The 19,365-nt window shown below is 39.2% G+C and overlaps 2 protein-coding genes across 2 annotated transcripts; both read left to right on the top strand.

Moving 5' to 3' along the window:
* Window positions 1-2,236: 2,236 nt before the first annotated feature.
* Window positions 2,237-9,238, top strand: SNRPA1 (small nuclear ribonucleoprotein polypeptide A'). Its single transcript, XM_039358966.1, has 9 exons — window positions 2,237-2,394; window positions 4,292-4,439; window positions 4,615-4,693; window positions 5,786-5,832; window positions 6,673-6,775; window positions 7,603-7,682; window positions 8,076-8,151; window positions 8,465-8,558; window positions 8,995-9,238. Exons 1-9 carry the CDS (start codon window positions 2,313-2,315, stop codon window positions 9,051-9,053), a joined length of 768 nt encoding a protein of 255 aa, XP_039214900.1. The 5' UTR covers window positions 2,237-2,312; the 3' UTR covers window positions 9,054-9,238.
* A 1,284-nt stretch (window positions 9,239-10,522) lies between these two features.
* Window positions 10,523-16,390, top strand: SELENOS (selenoprotein S). The gene is made up of 6 exons (XM_039358967.1): window positions 10,523-10,681; window positions 12,896-13,024; window positions 14,208-14,314; window positions 15,031-15,120; window positions 15,212-15,287; window positions 15,842-16,390. The coding sequence occupies exons 1-6, from the start codon at window positions 10,606-10,608 to the stop codon at window positions 15,919-15,921; spliced, it is 558 nt and encodes a 185-aa protein (XP_039214901.1). The 5' UTR covers window positions 10,523-10,605; the 3' UTR covers window positions 15,922-16,390.
* The last annotated feature ends 2,975 nt before the right edge of the window (window positions 16,391-19,365 follow it).

Genomic DNA, 19,365 nt, shown 5'->3' with positions numbered 1-19,365 from the left:
ACTTCCTCCTTGCTTTGTACAGAGGTTCTCGATTTACAGCAGTTCGTTTAGTGACTTTTCAAAGTCCCAATGGCACTGAAAAATGTGACTTAATGACCATTTTTTCACACGACAGTTGAAGCATCCCCATAGTTAGGGGATCAAAATTCAGATGACCCTTGCAGTATCCTGAGCTCACGTGATTCCCCCTTTGTGACTTCTGACAACCGGATTCATTTAACAAACCGTGTTACTAACTGCAGTGATTCACTTAACAACTGTGGCAAGAGAGGGTTGTAAAATGGGGCAAAACTCATTTGACAAAGGTCCCACTTAACAACAGAAATGTTGGGCTCAATTGTTGTCATAAGTCAAGGACTATCTGTATAAGGATTGTTGTTAAATGTATTCATCAAAGCTCGGAGATGGAAGTTTAAGGCCAAACATGACTTAATTTGAGGGATTTCAAGGAGAGGAAAACAGCAGGGCTGGCAAAAAATGGTAGATGCCACTGGAATAATTAATCTTTGGAAATGAGCCATGTCCCTAGCTTTCCATAAGTTAATCAAATATCACGTATTATATGCCTCCTGGATATCTGTGAGGCTCCCCTTTTAAAAGTTCCCTTTGTATTGACTTTTCTCATGTGTGCTTATTTATGAAATATAATATTATGAAAGCGGGAGTCTATAAATTTGGGTAATAAATAATACATAAATAAACCAGTTGATTGATAGGACTAAGCAAGGTCAATTATTATTTTTAATCAATTTTAGGCTGAGTATGGCACAAGGCTGGTGTTTTCATAATAATTTATTTCTTGGCAAAAACTGACTCTTAGGTGTCCACCAAAATTTGTGTTTTTCACCAGATTATCTATTTGCCTGCATCTATTTTATCTTCTATCCATCTATCATCTCCGGGTGTGTAAAACGTTTTTCTTGTTACGTATGCAGTTAGTTATGAAGTAGACACTTGGCATAAATTTTTCTGATGCTAGTATGCCACCTCGTGGTCTCCAGTGACAGGCATATAAGATTTAAAACCAGTTGTTGCAGTTCAGAAGGTGTCCAAGGAAGGAGAAAATATTAATTCTATTGATATATAGCTTTTTTTTCCTTCTTGGTTTCCTTCCAGCAAGCTTAGAACAGAAAATGTGAGCTTTTTCCCCAGTAAACACGATAGATAGATGAGAGAGAGAGAGAGAGAGAGAGAGAGAGGGAGGGAGGCAGAATTGCCCTAAGCCAGAAACAATGGATGAACTTTCAACATTTGACAAACCTAAAAAAAGAACATTAGAAATGCCAGATCAATCCATTTTCCTCCAGTAGTAATGCAATACATGTCTGAAATAAAAAAATCATTAACATTGCATACATGCATACAGAGAGCACTGGCAATAATGCTGTTGTATGTCAACAATATTTATATACAGTAACTGTAATTTTTATCTTTTAAAAAGTTATTTGGAGAGGACCTATGAACAGTGGGAAAGCAATGACGTTATACCATTACACAAAAATACACATCCAAGGTTTCCAACAATTGTTTGCATTTTATTTTATACTGACTTTAATTATTTCTAGGTATATTGAGAGTCCTTTCACATTTTTTTTTAAATCTGCAAGAAATATTTTTCATGACGAACCCTCCCTTCTTTTTTTGCAAATGAAAAAAAAAAGAGAAGTGTGACAGTGTTTTAAATGTTTGCAAGTTATCTCGATTGGGAGCTGCCGATTTGTGGCTAATTAAACGTTTTAAATAAATAAAACCTTCAGGTTTCCTGCCCGAGCAGGGGGTTGGACTAGATGACCTCCAAGGTCCCTTCCAACTTTACTACTATTATTATTATAATATCTGATAAATCATTTTAAGAGAAGGTCTTGGTGGAGTCATTGTACCACACTTTCAAGAAACGCTCATTACATTCTCATTGGGCCTCGTTAAGGCATCTTCTGTGGACATAGCAATGATGTTTTGCCACCTATGAATTTCCATTATATTTGTATTTGTATTTACATGTATATTTATTTAGCATTTATCGGGAGGGGCTCAGAGGATTTTCCCCATCCCTGCCAATCAAAAACACCTCCGAGCCCCGCCCCCTTGAGAAGGGGTGGGCCTTCCACGCCGAGAGCGTCAGCGTTACCATGGCGACGGAGCAGCCCTGCGCAAAAAGCCTTGGGCGCTCGATAACTCGGCTTTCGGCTCTGGCCGCTCGGTAACTCAACTCTGCGGGCTGCGCCGAGCGCGGCCGCGACGCATGCGCACTCCATTCAAGCGTCCTTTCGGCGGCGGTGCGTGCTTTGCGGAGGCCGGCGAGGAGGGAGAAGATGGTGAAGCTGACGGCGGAACTCATCGAGCAGGCGGCGCAGTACACCAGCGCCGTGCGAGACCGGGAACTCGACCTCCGCGGTGAGAAGCCACCTTGGGGAGGGTTCTGCGTGCCGGGGCCGAGCTTGGTCCCGTTCTACGTAGTAGGCCCGGGCGCCTGAGCTCCCCGTGCAAAGCGCTTTCCGAACGGGATGGTGGCCGCCGAGGGTCTAGCTTTACCAAAAAGCGTTAGCGAGCAGGGGAGGAAGCTGCGCGGCTTTATGCGCGTTTTAAGGTTCCTCGGGATAATCGCAGGACTGGTGCCTCCCGGGAGGGGCTCCACTTCCTGTCCTCTGCCCCTGGGGACCGTCTTTACACCCAGACCTGTTGCTCACCGTCTGTTCCAATTTGGTGTGGCCTGCAAGGATCTGGCATGGCTATCTGGGCAGCAGCAGCAGCAGCAGCAACAGCAGCAGCAGCAGCAGCAGCAGCCTGGATTCTGATGCACGAACAGGCCAAAGAGCAGGCTTTGGATCTTCAGGCTTGGATCCCAAAGAGAAGGCTCGACCCTTCTGTTCTAGCACGGATATTTATTTATTTAGGGAATTGATATAGCTGCCCACTCACTTTCAATGACTCCAGGCAGCTTACAAGAAAGTAAAGCACTGATGATGGAATAGAATAGAATATTAAAATAGACTATTAGAATAGAGTAGAATTTGTGTTATTGTTGTTAGTTGCGAAGTCGTGTCCAACCCATTGTGACCCCATGGACAACGTTCCTGCAGGCCTTCCTGTCCTGTCTCATCTTTTGGAGTCCATTTAAGCTCATGCCTCCTGCTTCAGGGACTCCATCCAGCCACCTCATTCTCCGTCATCCCCTTCTCTTGCCCTCCATCTTTCCCAGCATCAGGCCCTTCTCCAGTGAGTCCTTCCTTCTCATTAGGTGGCTAAAGTACTTGAGTTTCAACTTCAGGATCTGGCCTTCTAAAGAGCAGTCAGAGTTGATCTCCTCTAAAGAATAGAATATTAGAATAATAGAATAGAATCATGGAATGGAATGGAATGGATTGGTTGGAAGGGACCTTGGAGGTCTTCTAGTCCAACCCACTGCTCACTTTGGGCAATGAAGCATCTGCGAGGAAACAACCAAGCTCAGACAGAATCAAGGACCCCTCACTTTCTGTTTTATCCTTTTTCCTGTCTCCTTAGATAAGATAACCTTTATGGTCATTTTTTACTGTGGGCACACTGGCATACATTAAAAATGAAATTCTGTTGCCTGCTCTCAGAAGTGTACACTTACATAAGACACATATGGACATGCTATATACATGCATATGTATATACATAAGCCCTTACGTATAAATACAAATAAATATTAATCACTGGCCATCTAGAATACATAGCGGAAAGAGAAAGTTTGAGAGTTCACAGAGATTGCCTTAAGTGAAAAATGCATTCTGTGGTTTGGCTGTAATCACCATGGATGAAAAGCTCTGGATCATGCTGGAAGCATTCAGGGGTCCGTGCCTGTTATTGGTGGGCCAGATTTTGTGTACTTTTTCCTCTAGCAGGTCTATAAAATCAAATTTGTTGATTATCGCTGATTGATTCATTCGTTTTGTAAACAGTCTTAAGTTAATAGAAGTCTAGAAGTTTACAAGTAAGTTAAAAAGCATAGATCTTTTGTTTTTGGTTCCCAACATTTGTTAAAGTATGGTTTTCTTTTGTTACAAATATGGTTTTAGATCTAAAACCATTGAACAGCTTTATTTCAATAGGTAAGTATAAAGTCATAGAAAGCTGTTTCAAAATGGCCTATTGCCATTCATTCTTGCAGACTCCCCACATTCTGTTGTGAATGTACTCCATTTTACCAGGCCTTGTCAGATTTGTTGTAAGAAGTGCAGCAATAATAGTGTGCTGTTAAATGTTGATCAGATGTGTGCTCGGAATATGTATCTTTATATTTTTATATTGCTCTGTGTTTTATCAGGATACAAGATTCCTGTAATTGAGAATTTGGGTGCCACATTGGACCAGTTTGATACTATTGATTTCTCAGACAATGAGATCCGGAAATTGGATGGCTTTCCATTGCTGAGGAGATTAAAGACATTGCTGATGAATAACAACAGATTAAGGTGAGTGTATTTCCAGCCACAATTTTGAGGCCTGGAGTGTCTTAACTATAAATTTTAGATTGCTCTTTATTTCTGTTGCATATCTTAATGTAAGTATAAAAGCAGATGATACTTGGTAAAGAAATTCTTTTCTACCACATTTAGTTTATTAACTCTTTATCCTCTCCTTTTTTAGTCGAATAGGTGAAGGACTTGAACAGTCTTTGCCAAATCTCACTGAACTCATCCTTATCAACAATAACATAATGGAATTGGTAAGCCAAATAAAGGAAATAAGCATCTCTTTGTGAACACTAAGGTGACCTAGAGTTTGAGACTTATATTCAATTTTCTTCTTAGTACATAAACATTCTTAAAAATTGTGAACACTTTAGTTGGGCACGCATAAAACTGGGAAATGAATATGTACATCATACTAAGACATACAGCTATAGATGACAAGAATATTGGCTGATTTATAAATCACTTTTAAGCCAAAACCAAAATACAACCCATTTGAACCCCATCTAGGCTAAATTACATGACTAAATGTCCTGATTGCTTTCTTTTGCTCTCTTTTGTTTTAATCTCAAGTACATGGGCACTGCTATTTACATATGACTTTTTCTAATAAAGGGAGAAACGGAATGCTTTTGTGTTTAATTGTATTTCCTAAGCCTTTTTTCTTAGTTTTAGTATTATTTCATTGGCTTATATAGACTTATGTACGGGTCATTAATATAAACAGCATAAGACAGAAATTCTCAAGGAAGCAGAATCGATGAAAGCAATTTTAGTTCTCACAGTCAAGGTTTACAATATTCCCCTCTTGGGGAAAGTGAAAGACAGGTCTGTTCTGTAAATGTAGTTTGACAAAAACACAGGTAAACAATTCCATTTTGTGTTCCTCTAATTTCAATCTATGTGTGTTGTTCTTTCTTGTCAGTGGCTTATGTTTATATCTGTAGAACATTATTGACCATATAATGCATAAGCTGGGAAGCTTTTCCTCATGTAATCTCCAAAAGATAATTGATGTCTTCCTTCTGGAAGAAAAGGTTAATGATTTAATCTAGTTCAGAAAGAATTCTGTGCATCAAGCAGGCCAGCTGTTTGCATTTTAAACTGTACAGTTCAGAAAGCTTAAGAACATGAAACAAAGTTTTATAAACACACACACACACACACACACACACACACACACACACACACACGGTGAATACTAAACCTAAACTTTCTTAAACTAAATTGCATACATGATATATGCTTGTTCTGTACGAAACTTTGCACTTCTTAAGGAAAACAGTGCACAATGTGCATAACATGGTTTAAAATTAGCCAAATGTCTTATGTTTTATCTTTCTTAGGGTGACCTTGATCCTTTGGCAACTATCAAATCCCTAACTTATCTCAGGTACAAAATCTTTATTCTTTTAAACAGCAGTTACTGATTGATGAAAAAGTGAGGCCGCTGCTACTGCTACTTAATAACAAATGTATGTTTTCACTTACCAGATTTATTGTATTCCACTTTATTTTGCACAAGTAAAGGTAGCATTCATAACCCCTCCTATTTGCTTTGTAACAACTTCTCCACTGTGAGGAAGTTGGGCTAATAGGAAAAGACTGATCCAATGCCAGCCAGCTGGTTTTTATGCTAGAATTTTTCTTTTTTTCTCAAAAAAGTCTATGGTCATACACGGTGAAGAAAATACAAAAAAATCACACACTTGTCACTTCTTCGGTTTTCATTGAATTTTAGATTTAAGTGGGTTTCTGTAACTGAAAGGCCAGACTGTAATTTACCAGTGTTAGAATGGGGCATTTTGACCTTGTAATGGTTTATATATGTATAATACATAATGTTAATCAACCCATATAGGGCAAACTTCTTGGTTTGTATTTGAAAAGCCATATTTATATGTAATTGCAGTGTTAAAACATAAGAATTCTTGATATAATAGCAGGTTCTTCTGCACATGTAAATTTAGAACAATCTTAAGGGCTTTTTTAAAAAAATCTGCAATCACTCATTAACAGATTGGTGTTGCAAAGTCTTATCCTACCCAAAAAAGTGTTACTGCTTTTTCTTTTGGTAATTAGTTTATTGTAATTGTTCAAATGTGCATTCCCCTGATTTCTGGTTTCAGGGTCACATTTTGTTTTGTAGTGTGCTTCTCTTATTAGTTCCCCGTGTTTAAAAACACATTTTTCCTTTTGGAATTATGTGAATGTCTTCCTTTTCCCCTTTTAGTGTTTTGAGAAATCCTGTAACAAATAAGAAGCATTATAGGCTGTATATCATCCACAAAGTTCCCCAGGTCAGAGTGCTGGATTTCCAAAAAGTGAAATTAAAAGTAAGTCTTCGGACACTTTTGAATTACTGTTTCCTGACAAGTACATTCATTGACTTAATTTGAGTTTTTCTCTTTAACCTAATTTTCCGGATTAGCTTTTTGATTATGGCTGGATTGTTGCAAATGGAATTTGAACTGTAGTCTTGCAGTATGTTGGTCTTATGGAACCATGCCACAAATGCAGTCATGTGACTGGAAGTTTTAAAATGTATAGTGGTGTTCTAAATTTAAGAAGTAGTTAAGATAAAACTAGGAATTCTGGTACTGTGTGTGACCAGCATATGATGGACCAAATGAAAATTTAGAATTCATTTTAAAAATGTTTTATGTTCTTTTAAACTACAGCATTTGGAGTAATTCATGCAAACTTGGTTATTCCTTCTTAGATGGTTGGAGAAAGTAAGTCACTATCAGAGCAGCCTCTAAGCCAAGGGTCTTCAAACTTGGCCCTTTTATGACTCGTGGCTGGCTGAGGAATTCTGGGAGTTGAAGTCCACAAGTCATAAAAGGGCCAAGTTTCACAAGTCATAAAAGGGCCAAGTTTGAAGACCCCTGATCTAAGCTAAATGAAATTTCCTGTATGTTCATGTACAATTCATGTGCTACTTTTTCAACAGCACATCCCTTTTTAAAATAGAAACATCCAACAAAGTATGCAGCTTTGGGGGAAGAATTGCAAGTTGAAATGCATAACGTTATTCTGCGTGTGTGCATTTATATATATTATTCCTTATCCTGCAACTTGTTTTTTTTTGGGGGGGAACCATGCACAGTATGCTTGTTTCTGTTGATGTTGCATTAACTTTGTGTGTGTGGTGTTGCTGTAGGAGCGTCAGGAGGCAGAGAAAATGTTCAAGGGCAAGCAGGGTGCTCAGCTTGCAAAGGATATTGCCAGGAGAGCCAAAACGTAAGATACAGATAACCACTTTAAACTCTTCAGAAACACCACAGGCAGATGAAAAGTAAGATGAAGAAGCAGCAGCTGTCACTAATTAGCAGTGCCTTGCTTCCTATGCTTTAGAAGAAACAATATGATTTTGTCACCGATCTGGTGGTTCAAAATTCAAAAGTCAGCAACCTAACCTTCCTGTACCATTAATATTTTGCTTGGGACAATGTTAAAAGGGTGGTTATTATCGAAGGGTTTCCTGCTGGTGTTTCTGAAGGAGCTATTCTTTGATTATATCAGTTTGTTAACAAAGATAAGATACTACACTTGATTGAAATCTGGGCTTCTCTTGAGAAGTTCGAGAAGCAGATGAAGACCTTTTAAAATTGAAGTGTACGTTTCTTTCTTAAGTTTCAACCCAGGTGCTGGATTACCTACTGACAAAAAGAAGGCTGGCCCCTCCCCAGGAGATGTAGAAGCTATAAAGGTAATATTTTAATATTAAAAGGAGCCGTTAGGAAAAACTGCTCAATGGTCAAACCTAGCCAGAGATTTGATATAGAAGTACATGTTGCGGTTAATTTTCAGAACTTGATTTTATTTGCAGTTATAAGCTTGTTTTTACCACTGTCATGCATTATATAGCTTTCTCTTTGTTTTGCAGTTGACAAATACAGACTCCTTACAAATTCATTGCCATGTTGTTCCTGAAAATATTGTCCTTTATAAGCAAACCATTTGACTATTAAGTAGCTTTTAGGTTAATTTATACAATTTGACTGTTGGTGTTTCTTTTCAAGAATGCCATTGCAAATGCCTCAACTCTAGCTGAAGTGGAGAGGCTGAAAGGCTTGCTACAAGCTGGTCAAATACCTGGCAGGGACCGTAAAGCTGGTAAGAAATGTTCAATCTTCCAACATTTAGAAGGCATAGCTGACAAATTTATTTTGAAAGAAGAGATGAGGGTATTTTTTTATTGTTTCTAGAGCAATTTAGGGTAATTGTGTAGATAGAATGGTACATTTCAAGGCTGATGTATTTAAATTGCCATCTCGTTGAGAATATATTGTTTGAAATACAAAGACAATACAGAATTCAATATTTTTGGGCTACAGAGTGTGGTAATGTGTCCTTACTTGCAACTGGATGCAGGGAAGATCAGTACTTGCAAGTAAGTTGAAGAAAGTTGCTAAATTAGTATGAAATGTTGTAACTTAAATCTTTCCAAATTGGGGGAAAAAACCTGATTCAATGCTTGTTTTGTTTGTAAGAACAAATTCACATCTCTGTTCGACAGAAATAAATTGTATTTTTATTATCTGTTAATTAGGTCCTTCTGATGAGGCTGAGGAAGAGATGGAGGAAGATACAGTTGCCAATGGATCTTAAGAAATATTTTTTTACATCTTGGATAATCTACAGTGTACTGTTGTTTGGCTGAGCTTTTTGTTCTCTCTTTCCAGATTGTTTTTTTGTTGTGTTAAGAAGCAACTATGAAAATATGCAAATGGTAGTTTGTAAATTTGATACTGTACATTTGAAGTTAAATAAAGCTGCCTTTTTTTTTAAATGCATCATACCATTGGGTGAACTTTTTACCATGTTTAAACTATATTCAACTGGATTAACAGCATAATTAAACTAGCAGTGCTAGAATTATTGGGGTCTCCCAGCTATATATTGTGCTGATCTGTCAAAAGTGGCAGGTTCCATTTGAGAATTTGTTTTTCAGATTTACAGACCCGCATTCAAATGAGATTTCATTTACTGCTGATTGAAAATAGCAAAAAAAAAAAAAAGATGAAAGATGAACTGAGCAAAAAGAAAAGAGCAGTGCAAATGTATTAACTCTGGTGAACTTTATATTTTTAGTTGGCAGGGTTAAGACACTGATAATATAAAAAAAACTACACTGTGACACCCAAGTTGCTGGAGTTGTAATGCCGTGCAGATAAGCAGGAATCACGGCCACTTTGATTCCACATCTGTCAAACGGTGAAATAGACCTGTTTTATTTTTTCATGATTTTTTTAAAACTTATTATATGGCTGATGATATAAACCAAATAAGGTATATATCTTTGCATTTGTCTGTCATTGGTGTTAGGAAAGCAACTTTTGATCTGCCTCTTGCGACAATACCTAACTGGGAGTGCACCCAGGAAAGAACTGGAGTATCTGTCCTTAAAGCCCCATGCTAGTAGTCAGAACATGTATGTATCATTTCTATAAATGTGAATATCCTGTCTGAGAGACGTCTTGGTGCACAAAATCTAATGAGATCAATAGACCAAGATGCTTTGGTTGAATTTAGACAGGCCAGTAATCCCTTTTAGAAATTTTCAGCCTATCCTAAAATATAGGTTATGGGATGAGTTCGTCACATGGAAAGTATTATATTTACTATTTACTATTGTTTTACTATGTTGCAATTTCTATTAAATGGCTATGCTCGGAAGTGTGTGCACCTAGATGTGTGCCTAAAACAAACAAATACAAAATGCATGGTGATATGCATACGTGGAGTTGCATTTTATACGCCCGGCCCACTGCACTGCGTGCACAAAACGCCTCTCGGCCTGTTTTACACCTTTTGCAAAGCGGACGTAAATTTCCTCTCTCTCCACGTTGTAAGTTTACAAGCAAAGTCAAGACGCCTGCCTTGGCTGGCCGCCCGGCCCCGCCTCCAAGGTAGCCCCGCCCCTTTGAGAAGCCGGGCTTTCCCCGTTCAGCCTCGTCATCTTAACCTGGCCCTTCCCCTTTCTTCGGATTGGTTGGAACCTTGTCCCGCCTTCTCCGCTTCCGCCTCCGGATTGGCTCCCCTTTATCGACGCCCTCATTGGTGGAAAACGGAATTCTGAGGTGCGGCGTTGTCATTGGCTAGCCGTCAGAGGAGCCAGGAACCCGGATGTGTGGCTTGAGAAGATCCGGCTTCTGGCGGGATGGCGGGTAATGTGGCCCCGGACCCACAGGGGCCCCCCGGGGGAGAGGAAGGCGTCCAGTTCCTCCTCCAAGCAGGTGAGAGCGAAGGCATCCGGGTCCCCCACAAGCAAGGGAGGCGCTGGGTGGGGAGGGAGCTTCCATGGAAGGAGCTCCGAATCCAGGGCTTTAAAATAGAGCCTCCATGTTCAAGGGCAGTGTATCGTCTCCAGGGATTAGGTGGGCATAATAAACAGAGAGAGAGAGAGAGAGAGAGGGGGGGGGCTGGCTGTGTTGTTGCGCTGTAACACATTTTGCAAAGATGATGAATCCAGTCTCTGCCAGCCTGGGGGGAGGGGAGGAATTGGGACTGCAGTTCCCATCATCCTCAGGTGCGTGGGCTTCGAGCTTTGGAAGCTAACGTCATAATGTATGCAGTGGTGATCAAGCGGAGGAGGGCTGTATTGCTTGCATAGATAGAGTGTAGTAATAATAATGAGTCGAGTTTGTAATATAACAGTGCCTAGTAGAATAGAATAGAATAGAATAGAATAGAATAGAATAGAATAGAATAGAATAGAATAGAATAAGCAATAGGATATAGAATAGAATAGAACAGAATAGAATAATAAAGAATAGAATAGAATTAGAATAGAATAATAAAATAGAATAGAATAAGCAATAGGATCTAGAATAGAATAGAATATAGAAAAGAATATAGAATAGAATTTAGACTAGAATAAGAATAGAATAAGAATAGCATAATAACTTTATTGTCACTTTAAATGTATACAAATCAACATACATTAAAATGACATTTTGTTGCACACAGCTCTCAAAGGGTAACCACCTTCAATATATATTGCATAAGCATGACAAAAATAAATAAAATAAATTATGCGTGTACCCCACATGCATATAGTTGGGAGGAAGGGGAAAACTGGAATCCTCCTCCCAACTGCTGAACAGGATCCACTCTAAAAAGGTGGATTCCTTCCACTTCTTAGGGCATCACACTTGGGGATTAATATTGCCATGATGCGTGTCTCGAGGGAGGAGCCTTGAAATGGCAGAGAAAAACAACGAAGATGATAAGGGGTCTAGAGACTAAAATAATGAACAGTTGAGGGAAGTAGGTATGTCTCTAGCCTATGGAAGAGAAGGATGGGGGGGGGGCTTGATAACTGTCTTTCAGTATTTAAGGGGCTGTCACAGAGAAGGGGGGGGGGTCAACCTTTTCTCCAAAGTACCTGAGGGCAGGAAAAGAAGTGACACATGGAAGATTATCAAAGGGAGATTCATCCTAGAATTGAAGAGAAAGCCCCAAAACAGAGGGCCATCTGGTGTTTGTGGTTACCATAGTGCATATTTTACACATGCCTTTTTAAAGATGATAAGGGGTTTTTGCATAAACCATACGATAAATGATTGAGGGAACTAGGTCTAATCTAATGAAGGGATGATACAATAGCAGTCTTCCAGTACTTGGGGGGGGGGCTCTCACAGAGAAGATGAGGTCAACCTATTCTCCAGAGCACCTGAGGGCAGGACAAGAAGCAACGGGTGGAAAGTTGTTAAAGAGGGATCCAACCTAGAACTAAGGATAAATTTCCTATCAGGGAGAACAATTAATCAGTGGAACAGCTTGCCTCCAGAAGTCGCGGGTGCTCCATCACTGGAGATTTTGAAGAACAGTCGTTTGCCTGAAATAGTAAAGAGTTTGCTGCTTCAGCAGGCTTCTTGGACAAGATGCATATCTGGATTGAAATATTGGGAATTAAGTTATAATTTTTTTAAAAAAAATATTGACTCTTGGGGGTTTTGCTACTTATGTTTCATTTGGATGTCTCATTTTTAATTGTTTCCGTTCTTGTTGCAAGTATGTTTTGCTGTTTGAGGAAAATGTTTTTTTTGAAAAGCAGAAAAGAAATAGTTACAGTAATAGTTACCATTGTATCAGTGGTACTCTATGACACCACAGTTTCATAGTTTCATTTACAAAATGATACAACATCCAAATAAAATTGTTCTTCTTTTTAAATACAAAAAAGAGGTATTTCTTGAACTGAAAGTCAGCTACTCTTGGAAAGGATGAGCAGAAATTTGCTGTGTTCTACTAACAATGGGAACAACTGGCTATACATGATAAATTACTAGATATCTGACACAGTAGATTGTATTTTTAATTGGTCCTTTGTTAGCTTAACACAGTTGTATTTATTTCATTGCCGTGCTACTGTTGCAGCAGACTAAATCCCAAACTGTTCTTTGTTCTCCATCCAAATTAAATTCTTGCCTTGATTTCTCTTCCAGTAAATTCACTGTTCTCAGACTATGGCTGGTACATCTTTTTCGGTCTTATTGTTGTTTATCTACTTGTACAAAAACTCTCAAAAAATCTTCAAGGCGCTAAGCAATCCAACATGCCCACAACAGCTATAGGTATGTATGAATAGTGCTCTTGACTGGCTATTCTCTCTATATGTGCACAACTTTAGATCTTTATGCATCAGAGCAGGATACATTATTACTACTGCTTAAAAAAATGTATTGATTAGCATCAAGATGAATTTCTCTTCTTGAACAGAGTAAGTAAGCCTATGAAAACTGGGAAGATGATGTAAACTCCTCCCGTACATCCTTCCACGTAGAATCTCCTTGGAGCAAGAATCTCCATTTTACTTAATTTATTCTGTAAAGCTGCCTGCCACAAAATTGCAGCAATTGCTTGTTAGTATTGTTATCATCTGCAACTGTTGCTAATAGATAATATGAGCATCGTCTTCATAGAACTAAGGATGAGGTATCCATCCTTCTGTGATTTGTGAGAAGTAAAATATAATTCAAGAATCCCTGGTTCTTGAAATATGTTTATCTTATGGCTAGAAGAAGAAAGGCACTCATTTTTAGGTTTGTGGAATGTATGTCTGCTGGGATTGCCTCAGGAAAGCAGTTCCAGAGTTGTCTATGGGTAGAAGTAAATTTAAAATCTTCTGGGTCAGCCAATGCTGCTTATCCCTTCCATTTTGATAAGAGAGACTTTCAGATTAATCTTTTTATTATTATTATTCTAGAAGCTTAGCTTTGTTCAGTTTTCCCTGTTTTGGTTTAGCATTTTTGTCTTAAGGAGGCTAATAATAATGGCTAAGAATAATTTCAGGTTGAATTATTCTGCTGAAATATTAAACTAGATAGATAGACAGATTAAATAGGATAGATAGATAGATAGATAGATAGATAGATAGATAGATAGATAGATAATCTTTATTGTCATTTTTTTTCCTGTAGGCACAATGGCACACATTAAAAATGAAATTTAGTTGCTTCCTCTCAAAGTGTACACATACATAAAACATACTATATACAACATATGTATAGAGCTACACCCTTACATATAAGTAACATATAAATATTATTCACTGTCCATCTTGAATACATAACGGAAGGAGGAAGCTTTAGAGTTCACAAGGTTAGAAGACATTAACTCTGAAACCTAAGCAACAGTGGCAAATTAAATTAAGGCAAGTTTCAGTGTCGGAAGAGATGATAAGCACAAGACTGGTGCAAATGTAGGATTCCTAGCAGACTTTAAGTTGTTGATAACTCTCTCTTGTGATTGATTCAGAACCAGACGATGTGGTTAAACAACAGGAAGCCCTTCTAGCTGCCCGAATGAAAATGCAGGAGCAATTGAATGTCCAAGCAGAGAAGTTCAAGGAAAAGCAGAAGATGGTATGTCCCAACTGGATGGGTTTCAGATACTAAAGCAGCTGTTCATAGAACTACTGTCTCCTGCAAAATTATAAGACTGGCAGCCACGAGGGTGCTTTTTATTCAAAAGCATGAGGAAAACATACAGATGTTTGACTGGGAGCCTGCATCTGAAAAAATGAAAAATCAGTACCATAAATAGAATTTTAGGGTACAATTTGGGGTATGTGCTCTAAAAAGCTAATTTAGAATTTGGCGCCGGAGTTTCTATTCTGTTGTGCTTGTGTACAAGGCACTCACGTTGTGATGAATTGGATCCACACATTGCACTAAACCATACAATGGCTTATTTGCTTGATGGTTTGATGCAGTATGTGATGGTGGAATGTAAAACAGACATAGTGGCTTAAGGTGGTGCGTGAACCAGGTTACTCTGGTTTGTCCAACAGAGTTGGTAAAGTAAACCATAACTTAATGTAAGATGTGAACCTGGTCTGTTTGGCTTGCTTGGTTGTAGCCTAATGGCTTCAAATATTCAGAAAACATTGGAGGGCCTGGGACATAGCACAATGTACATTCTTTCCCTTCTACAGAGCTGGAACTCCCCTCCATTCTGTTAGTCTTTCTATTTTTCTTTGGGAAGCCCCTATTCAGCCTGGAGGGGATGCCCAAATTCTGCAAATTCTGTCGAAAGATAATCTCATTCTAATCTTCTTCATGCACATTTTGTTCTTCAGCTTGAAGAGGAGAAGAGAAAGCAAAAGATAGCCATGTGGGAAAACATGCAGGAAGGAAAAAGCTACAAGGCAACTCTCCAACACAACCAGGTTGGTTTTTTCTGTTGAGTGAGAGAACTCTTCAAATTTGAAAAGGTGAGCTGGAATCCAGTCTCTGAATGAGTCTTTCATTAAATTTCAGGAACCCAAGCCTGGCGCCTCCACCTCAACAACTGTTGTAAAGCCAAAACCCAACAGAAAGCCCTTACGAAGCGATGGTAAGTTCTAAATTAAGAATTCATTAGTAAATTAAACATTTTTTTTCCATCGCATCGTGTTATAATAGAATTAGCTGGTGTGCATCTTCCTAAATAGCACTATTCCTATCTGAGGTGGGATTTCCAGTTGCCATTAAGATCGATCAGCCAAAGAATTTATTTGCCAAAAGAGGACCAAAAAAAAAAAAAAACGGATCAAACATGCTAGACATGCAGACTTTCAGTTCTGACAGGAATTGAAGGAGAAAGCATTGATTTAATTTTAAGCAGTAGGCAGCCTCTGTTTCTTGCAGAAGTTTGCAGGCCCTTGTTGTAAATGCACGTGTGCATGCAGTCAGTATGCTTTTGATCCGTGTTGGGTTTCTTAGTGTATAGATGTCGCTTTCCTTACACACACAGGCTTATGTGTATACTTTGTTTTGTTTTGCCTGGTTGCTATTGTAACTGGTTTGGGACCAATGCAGATTTGCCTTGACTTCGCTTTAATGTACGCCCTTCCCTTCCCTGTCCCCCCATGGAAAATCACGTGATGGAATTCCTCTTTCTTCTCCCAGGTTATAACCCCTTGTCTGGAGAAGGTGGTGGGACATGTTCGTGGAGACCAGGACGCCGAGGCCCTTCCCAGGGCGGATGAGGCTAACTCTCCCGGTGTCTTCCTTTGACACCGGAGGGCATTAACTCCACCTCGCAACCGGTGGCTGTCTGTGGGTTGCTTACTCTGGGGATTGTTGGAGAGAAAGGGCAAGAAAGAAGAAGGGTGATTTTTTTTAATGTGCCCTGCCCGTCTGTGAATAAGTTTGGAGTTTCAGTTCCCACCAAGTCACGGAAACCTAGGCAAATGAAGTTCACTGCTGGTTCCCTGTAGCAACCCGCTTTGGATGACGTGGCCCTTTTAAATGGTGAGCACACCACCGAGGGCAACTGAGATTAACAACCACTGAGCGGGGCAGTTCTTGCCATATTCTTTTTTTAAAAAAATCATTTCCGCTTTGTATAACAAAGGTACTGTACATAGCCTTTGCAAGATATCTGTTTCTTTTAGCTTTTTTCTTACAGAGAAAACATACGTGCTCTACTTTAATAAACGTGTTTTAAGGCTGCAATCCTGTATGCGTTTAAATGGAGGCAAACCCTGCTGGAATGTGGATGGGAGACTGATTGGGGGTATATTGGATTCTTCTCTAAGCCAACAGCAATAGCACTTAGACTTGTATACCACTTCACAGTGCTTGACAGCCCTCTCTAAGCGGTTTACAGAGTCAGCCTATTGCCCCCCAACAATCTGGGTCCTCATTTTACCAACCTCGGAAGGATGGAAGGCTGAGTCAACCTTGAGCTGGTCAGGATCGAACTGCCAACAGCTGGCAGTCCGCAGAAGTAGCCTGCACTACTGCGTTCTAACCACTCTACTACCATGGTTCTTAAATGTTAAATGTATTTATCTAATCCATTTATAAACGATCTGAATCAACACAGCAATGTTAGATGATGCATATAGGAAGTCTTCAATTTACAGCCATTCGTTTAATGACTGTTCAAAGTTGTAACACTGAAAAAAGTGACTTTTGATCCGTCCTCACCCTTATGACCAGGCTTTGCCCTTATGATCATGACTGCATCTTTTCAATCATCATGTGAAAAGGGACATATATTTTTTTGCTAAGTGTTAAGCCTATTACAGGTTAGACCAGACTAAAATAAAATAAGATTGTAAAGTAAGGTCATCCTAGCAAAACACTAGTAACATTTTTACATCCTATTTCTACATTGAGGCTTGTCAAGTAGTTGCTTTCCGATTCTGTCTGAGTCATTCGCTAAAGAAAAGTTTAAACGCATTTTAAGAGGGAAACTGTTCTTATATCAAAGAGCTGATTTCAATATGCCTTTTATGCTTTATTTCTTTAATTGTTTATACAATTCATGTTTAGTTATTGTACATACCTTGACTAAATGTCTAGCTAGGTATTTGTGGTTAGAGAGTCTGAGATAACACTTATTTTCTTTCCAAAACTATAAATACGTTTATCAAGATACGTTCCTCAATTTGATAGACACATGTAAAATAGTGTTCCAGTGTGTGGACAGTTTATGCAATGTTTGTTAGAACAAAACAAAACCGTTTATGTAAAAGAAATGGCCATTTTCCAGAAGCTTGCTTATCTAACAAACACTCAAGGATTTCTTGACTTTGGCACCCTATATTTTATGGTCCTGATTCTGTCAGTATCGTGAAACACCTGGCAAAGGTCTGTTTGCCAGATTAATTGCTCTGTTTCTTCACAATAACTTATCGTATGTTTCATTTGTCTATAGGACCAAGTTCTTTTTCTTTGGGAGATTTTAGATGCTGATAAACTTATCCAAGTTAGGTCAGGAAGGGTGTGTTCCTCTGCCACAAAAAAAGCTTAAAGTTATTGATGGTTACCACTCCTGACCAAGGTTTTTCATGCATTTGATCTGTGTGTTTGCCAGTTGTAGCAATCAGTTTTATTTACATCCCAGGCTTACACATCACCCTAAATCACCCTTTGGCCCAAGAGTTCTTTCCAGGATGAGTAACAAGAGTATCTTAAGATGCTGGATTGGAGAAGATTGTGCTAAACAATGGATGATAGAATTAAGTTACAATGACTGGGTTCATGTAAGTCAAAAGAAAACACGGTGATTTATACTTTGGAATAAGATAGCTCTGAGTAATTTAAAGCTACTTAATGTTCATGAAAGCTTTTGGTCTCATCTGGGCATATTCAGGTGAAATTTAAATACTGAAGAATTAAAATTTGGAATGAGTTGAAGTGATTCAACCGTTAAGGAAGCTACTCTGAAAAATAGCAAGTTGCAATTTGCTTCCTGTTCTTGGTAGCTAAGAATGAAAAAATTGTCTAGTTCGCTATTGGTTGACAAAGAAGCTCCCTTGGAAGCATCTGGTAGATGCAAGAGTTGGTTCGGTTCTCTGATGGAATTATTATGTGATTGACAGGTGAACAACAGGATAGTTGGACACCTATCAGGTCTGGGATTTGTACAAACTATATTTACTGAAGTTTTCAATCCTTCAAGGTGCTAAATGCGTGCCAAGGTACAAATAATAGCTAGAGGCATTTTTCCTTTCAAATTATTCCTCTATTTGAAATTAAAAAGGAAAACCTCAAGTTATCCTGTAGGTCAGAGGTCCCCAACCTTTCCTGTGTGGTGGTCCAGAGGAAAGAGAGGAGCAGAAAAATTTACGTGCGCGCGCCCACCCACACATGCGCAAACAGGCCGCTCGCACCCCGCCGGTGCTAGCGCCCGTGTGCATGTGCAAACGGGGCTGTTACCGCTAGCCAGATTCACTTCACCATTTTAACTAACTTAACACGTGATTCACTTCATAACTATGGCAAAAAAGGTCGTAAAATGGAGCAAAGCTCATTTAATATCTCACTTAACAACAATTGTGGTCGTAAGTAAGTTAAGTAAGTTAAGTAAGTAAAATGCTGTTTTGGGAAAATCTGGATGTTGATAGGTTTCCCATCCGAGACGGTCTTCTGAATCTCTTCCTCTTCTTCAATACTTTGCATATTTCACAAAAGGATAGTAAGCATTTCTTTCACATAAATGAAACACGAGTCATGTTCTTTTTTTTTTCACCACCCTCACTGATATTTTGGTTACAATTCTAACTCTTTTTCCTTGCCGTAGAGTTCTTGGAAATTCCAAGGCTTGCCACTTCTTTAAAAAAAACAAAAAAACCTTTAGCTGGTTTAAATAACGGATTTGGGACTCTTTGCGACGGCTAAAATCCTTCATTCTTCAAAAGTGCAATCTGTGCTCGGCGCAAAAGGTGGTGGGAAGCCTGAGGAGGGCAGCATTGGGCAGGATTTTGACAAAGCTCCTCAGCACTGCTACCATGGCAAATTTGAGTGTGCAGGAAGCCGCTTCATTCTTGCCAAAGGACACGTTTCCAGGGAGATTGAAGTGGAGATTCCTCTCAACATCTGGCCTGAAAGAGCCCCATCAGAGAAAATCTGGGTGCTGGTAATTTGGAAGGACCTGCAGACCTTCTGCTTTGTCCAAGAAAAACATTGACTGGGACTGG

Source organism: Crotalus tigris, unplaced genomic scaffold (assembly GCF_016545835.1).
Source record: "Crotalus tigris isolate CLP2741 ecotype Arizona unplaced genomic scaffold, ASM1654583v1 scf7180000019068.10715455, whole genome shotgun sequence".
Lineage (NCBI taxonomy): Eukaryota > Metazoa > Chordata > Lepidosauria > Squamata > Viperidae > Crotalus > Crotalus tigris.
Note: the sequence above shows the minus strand (reverse complement) of the source record. Positions and strands in the feature narration are given on the sequence as shown.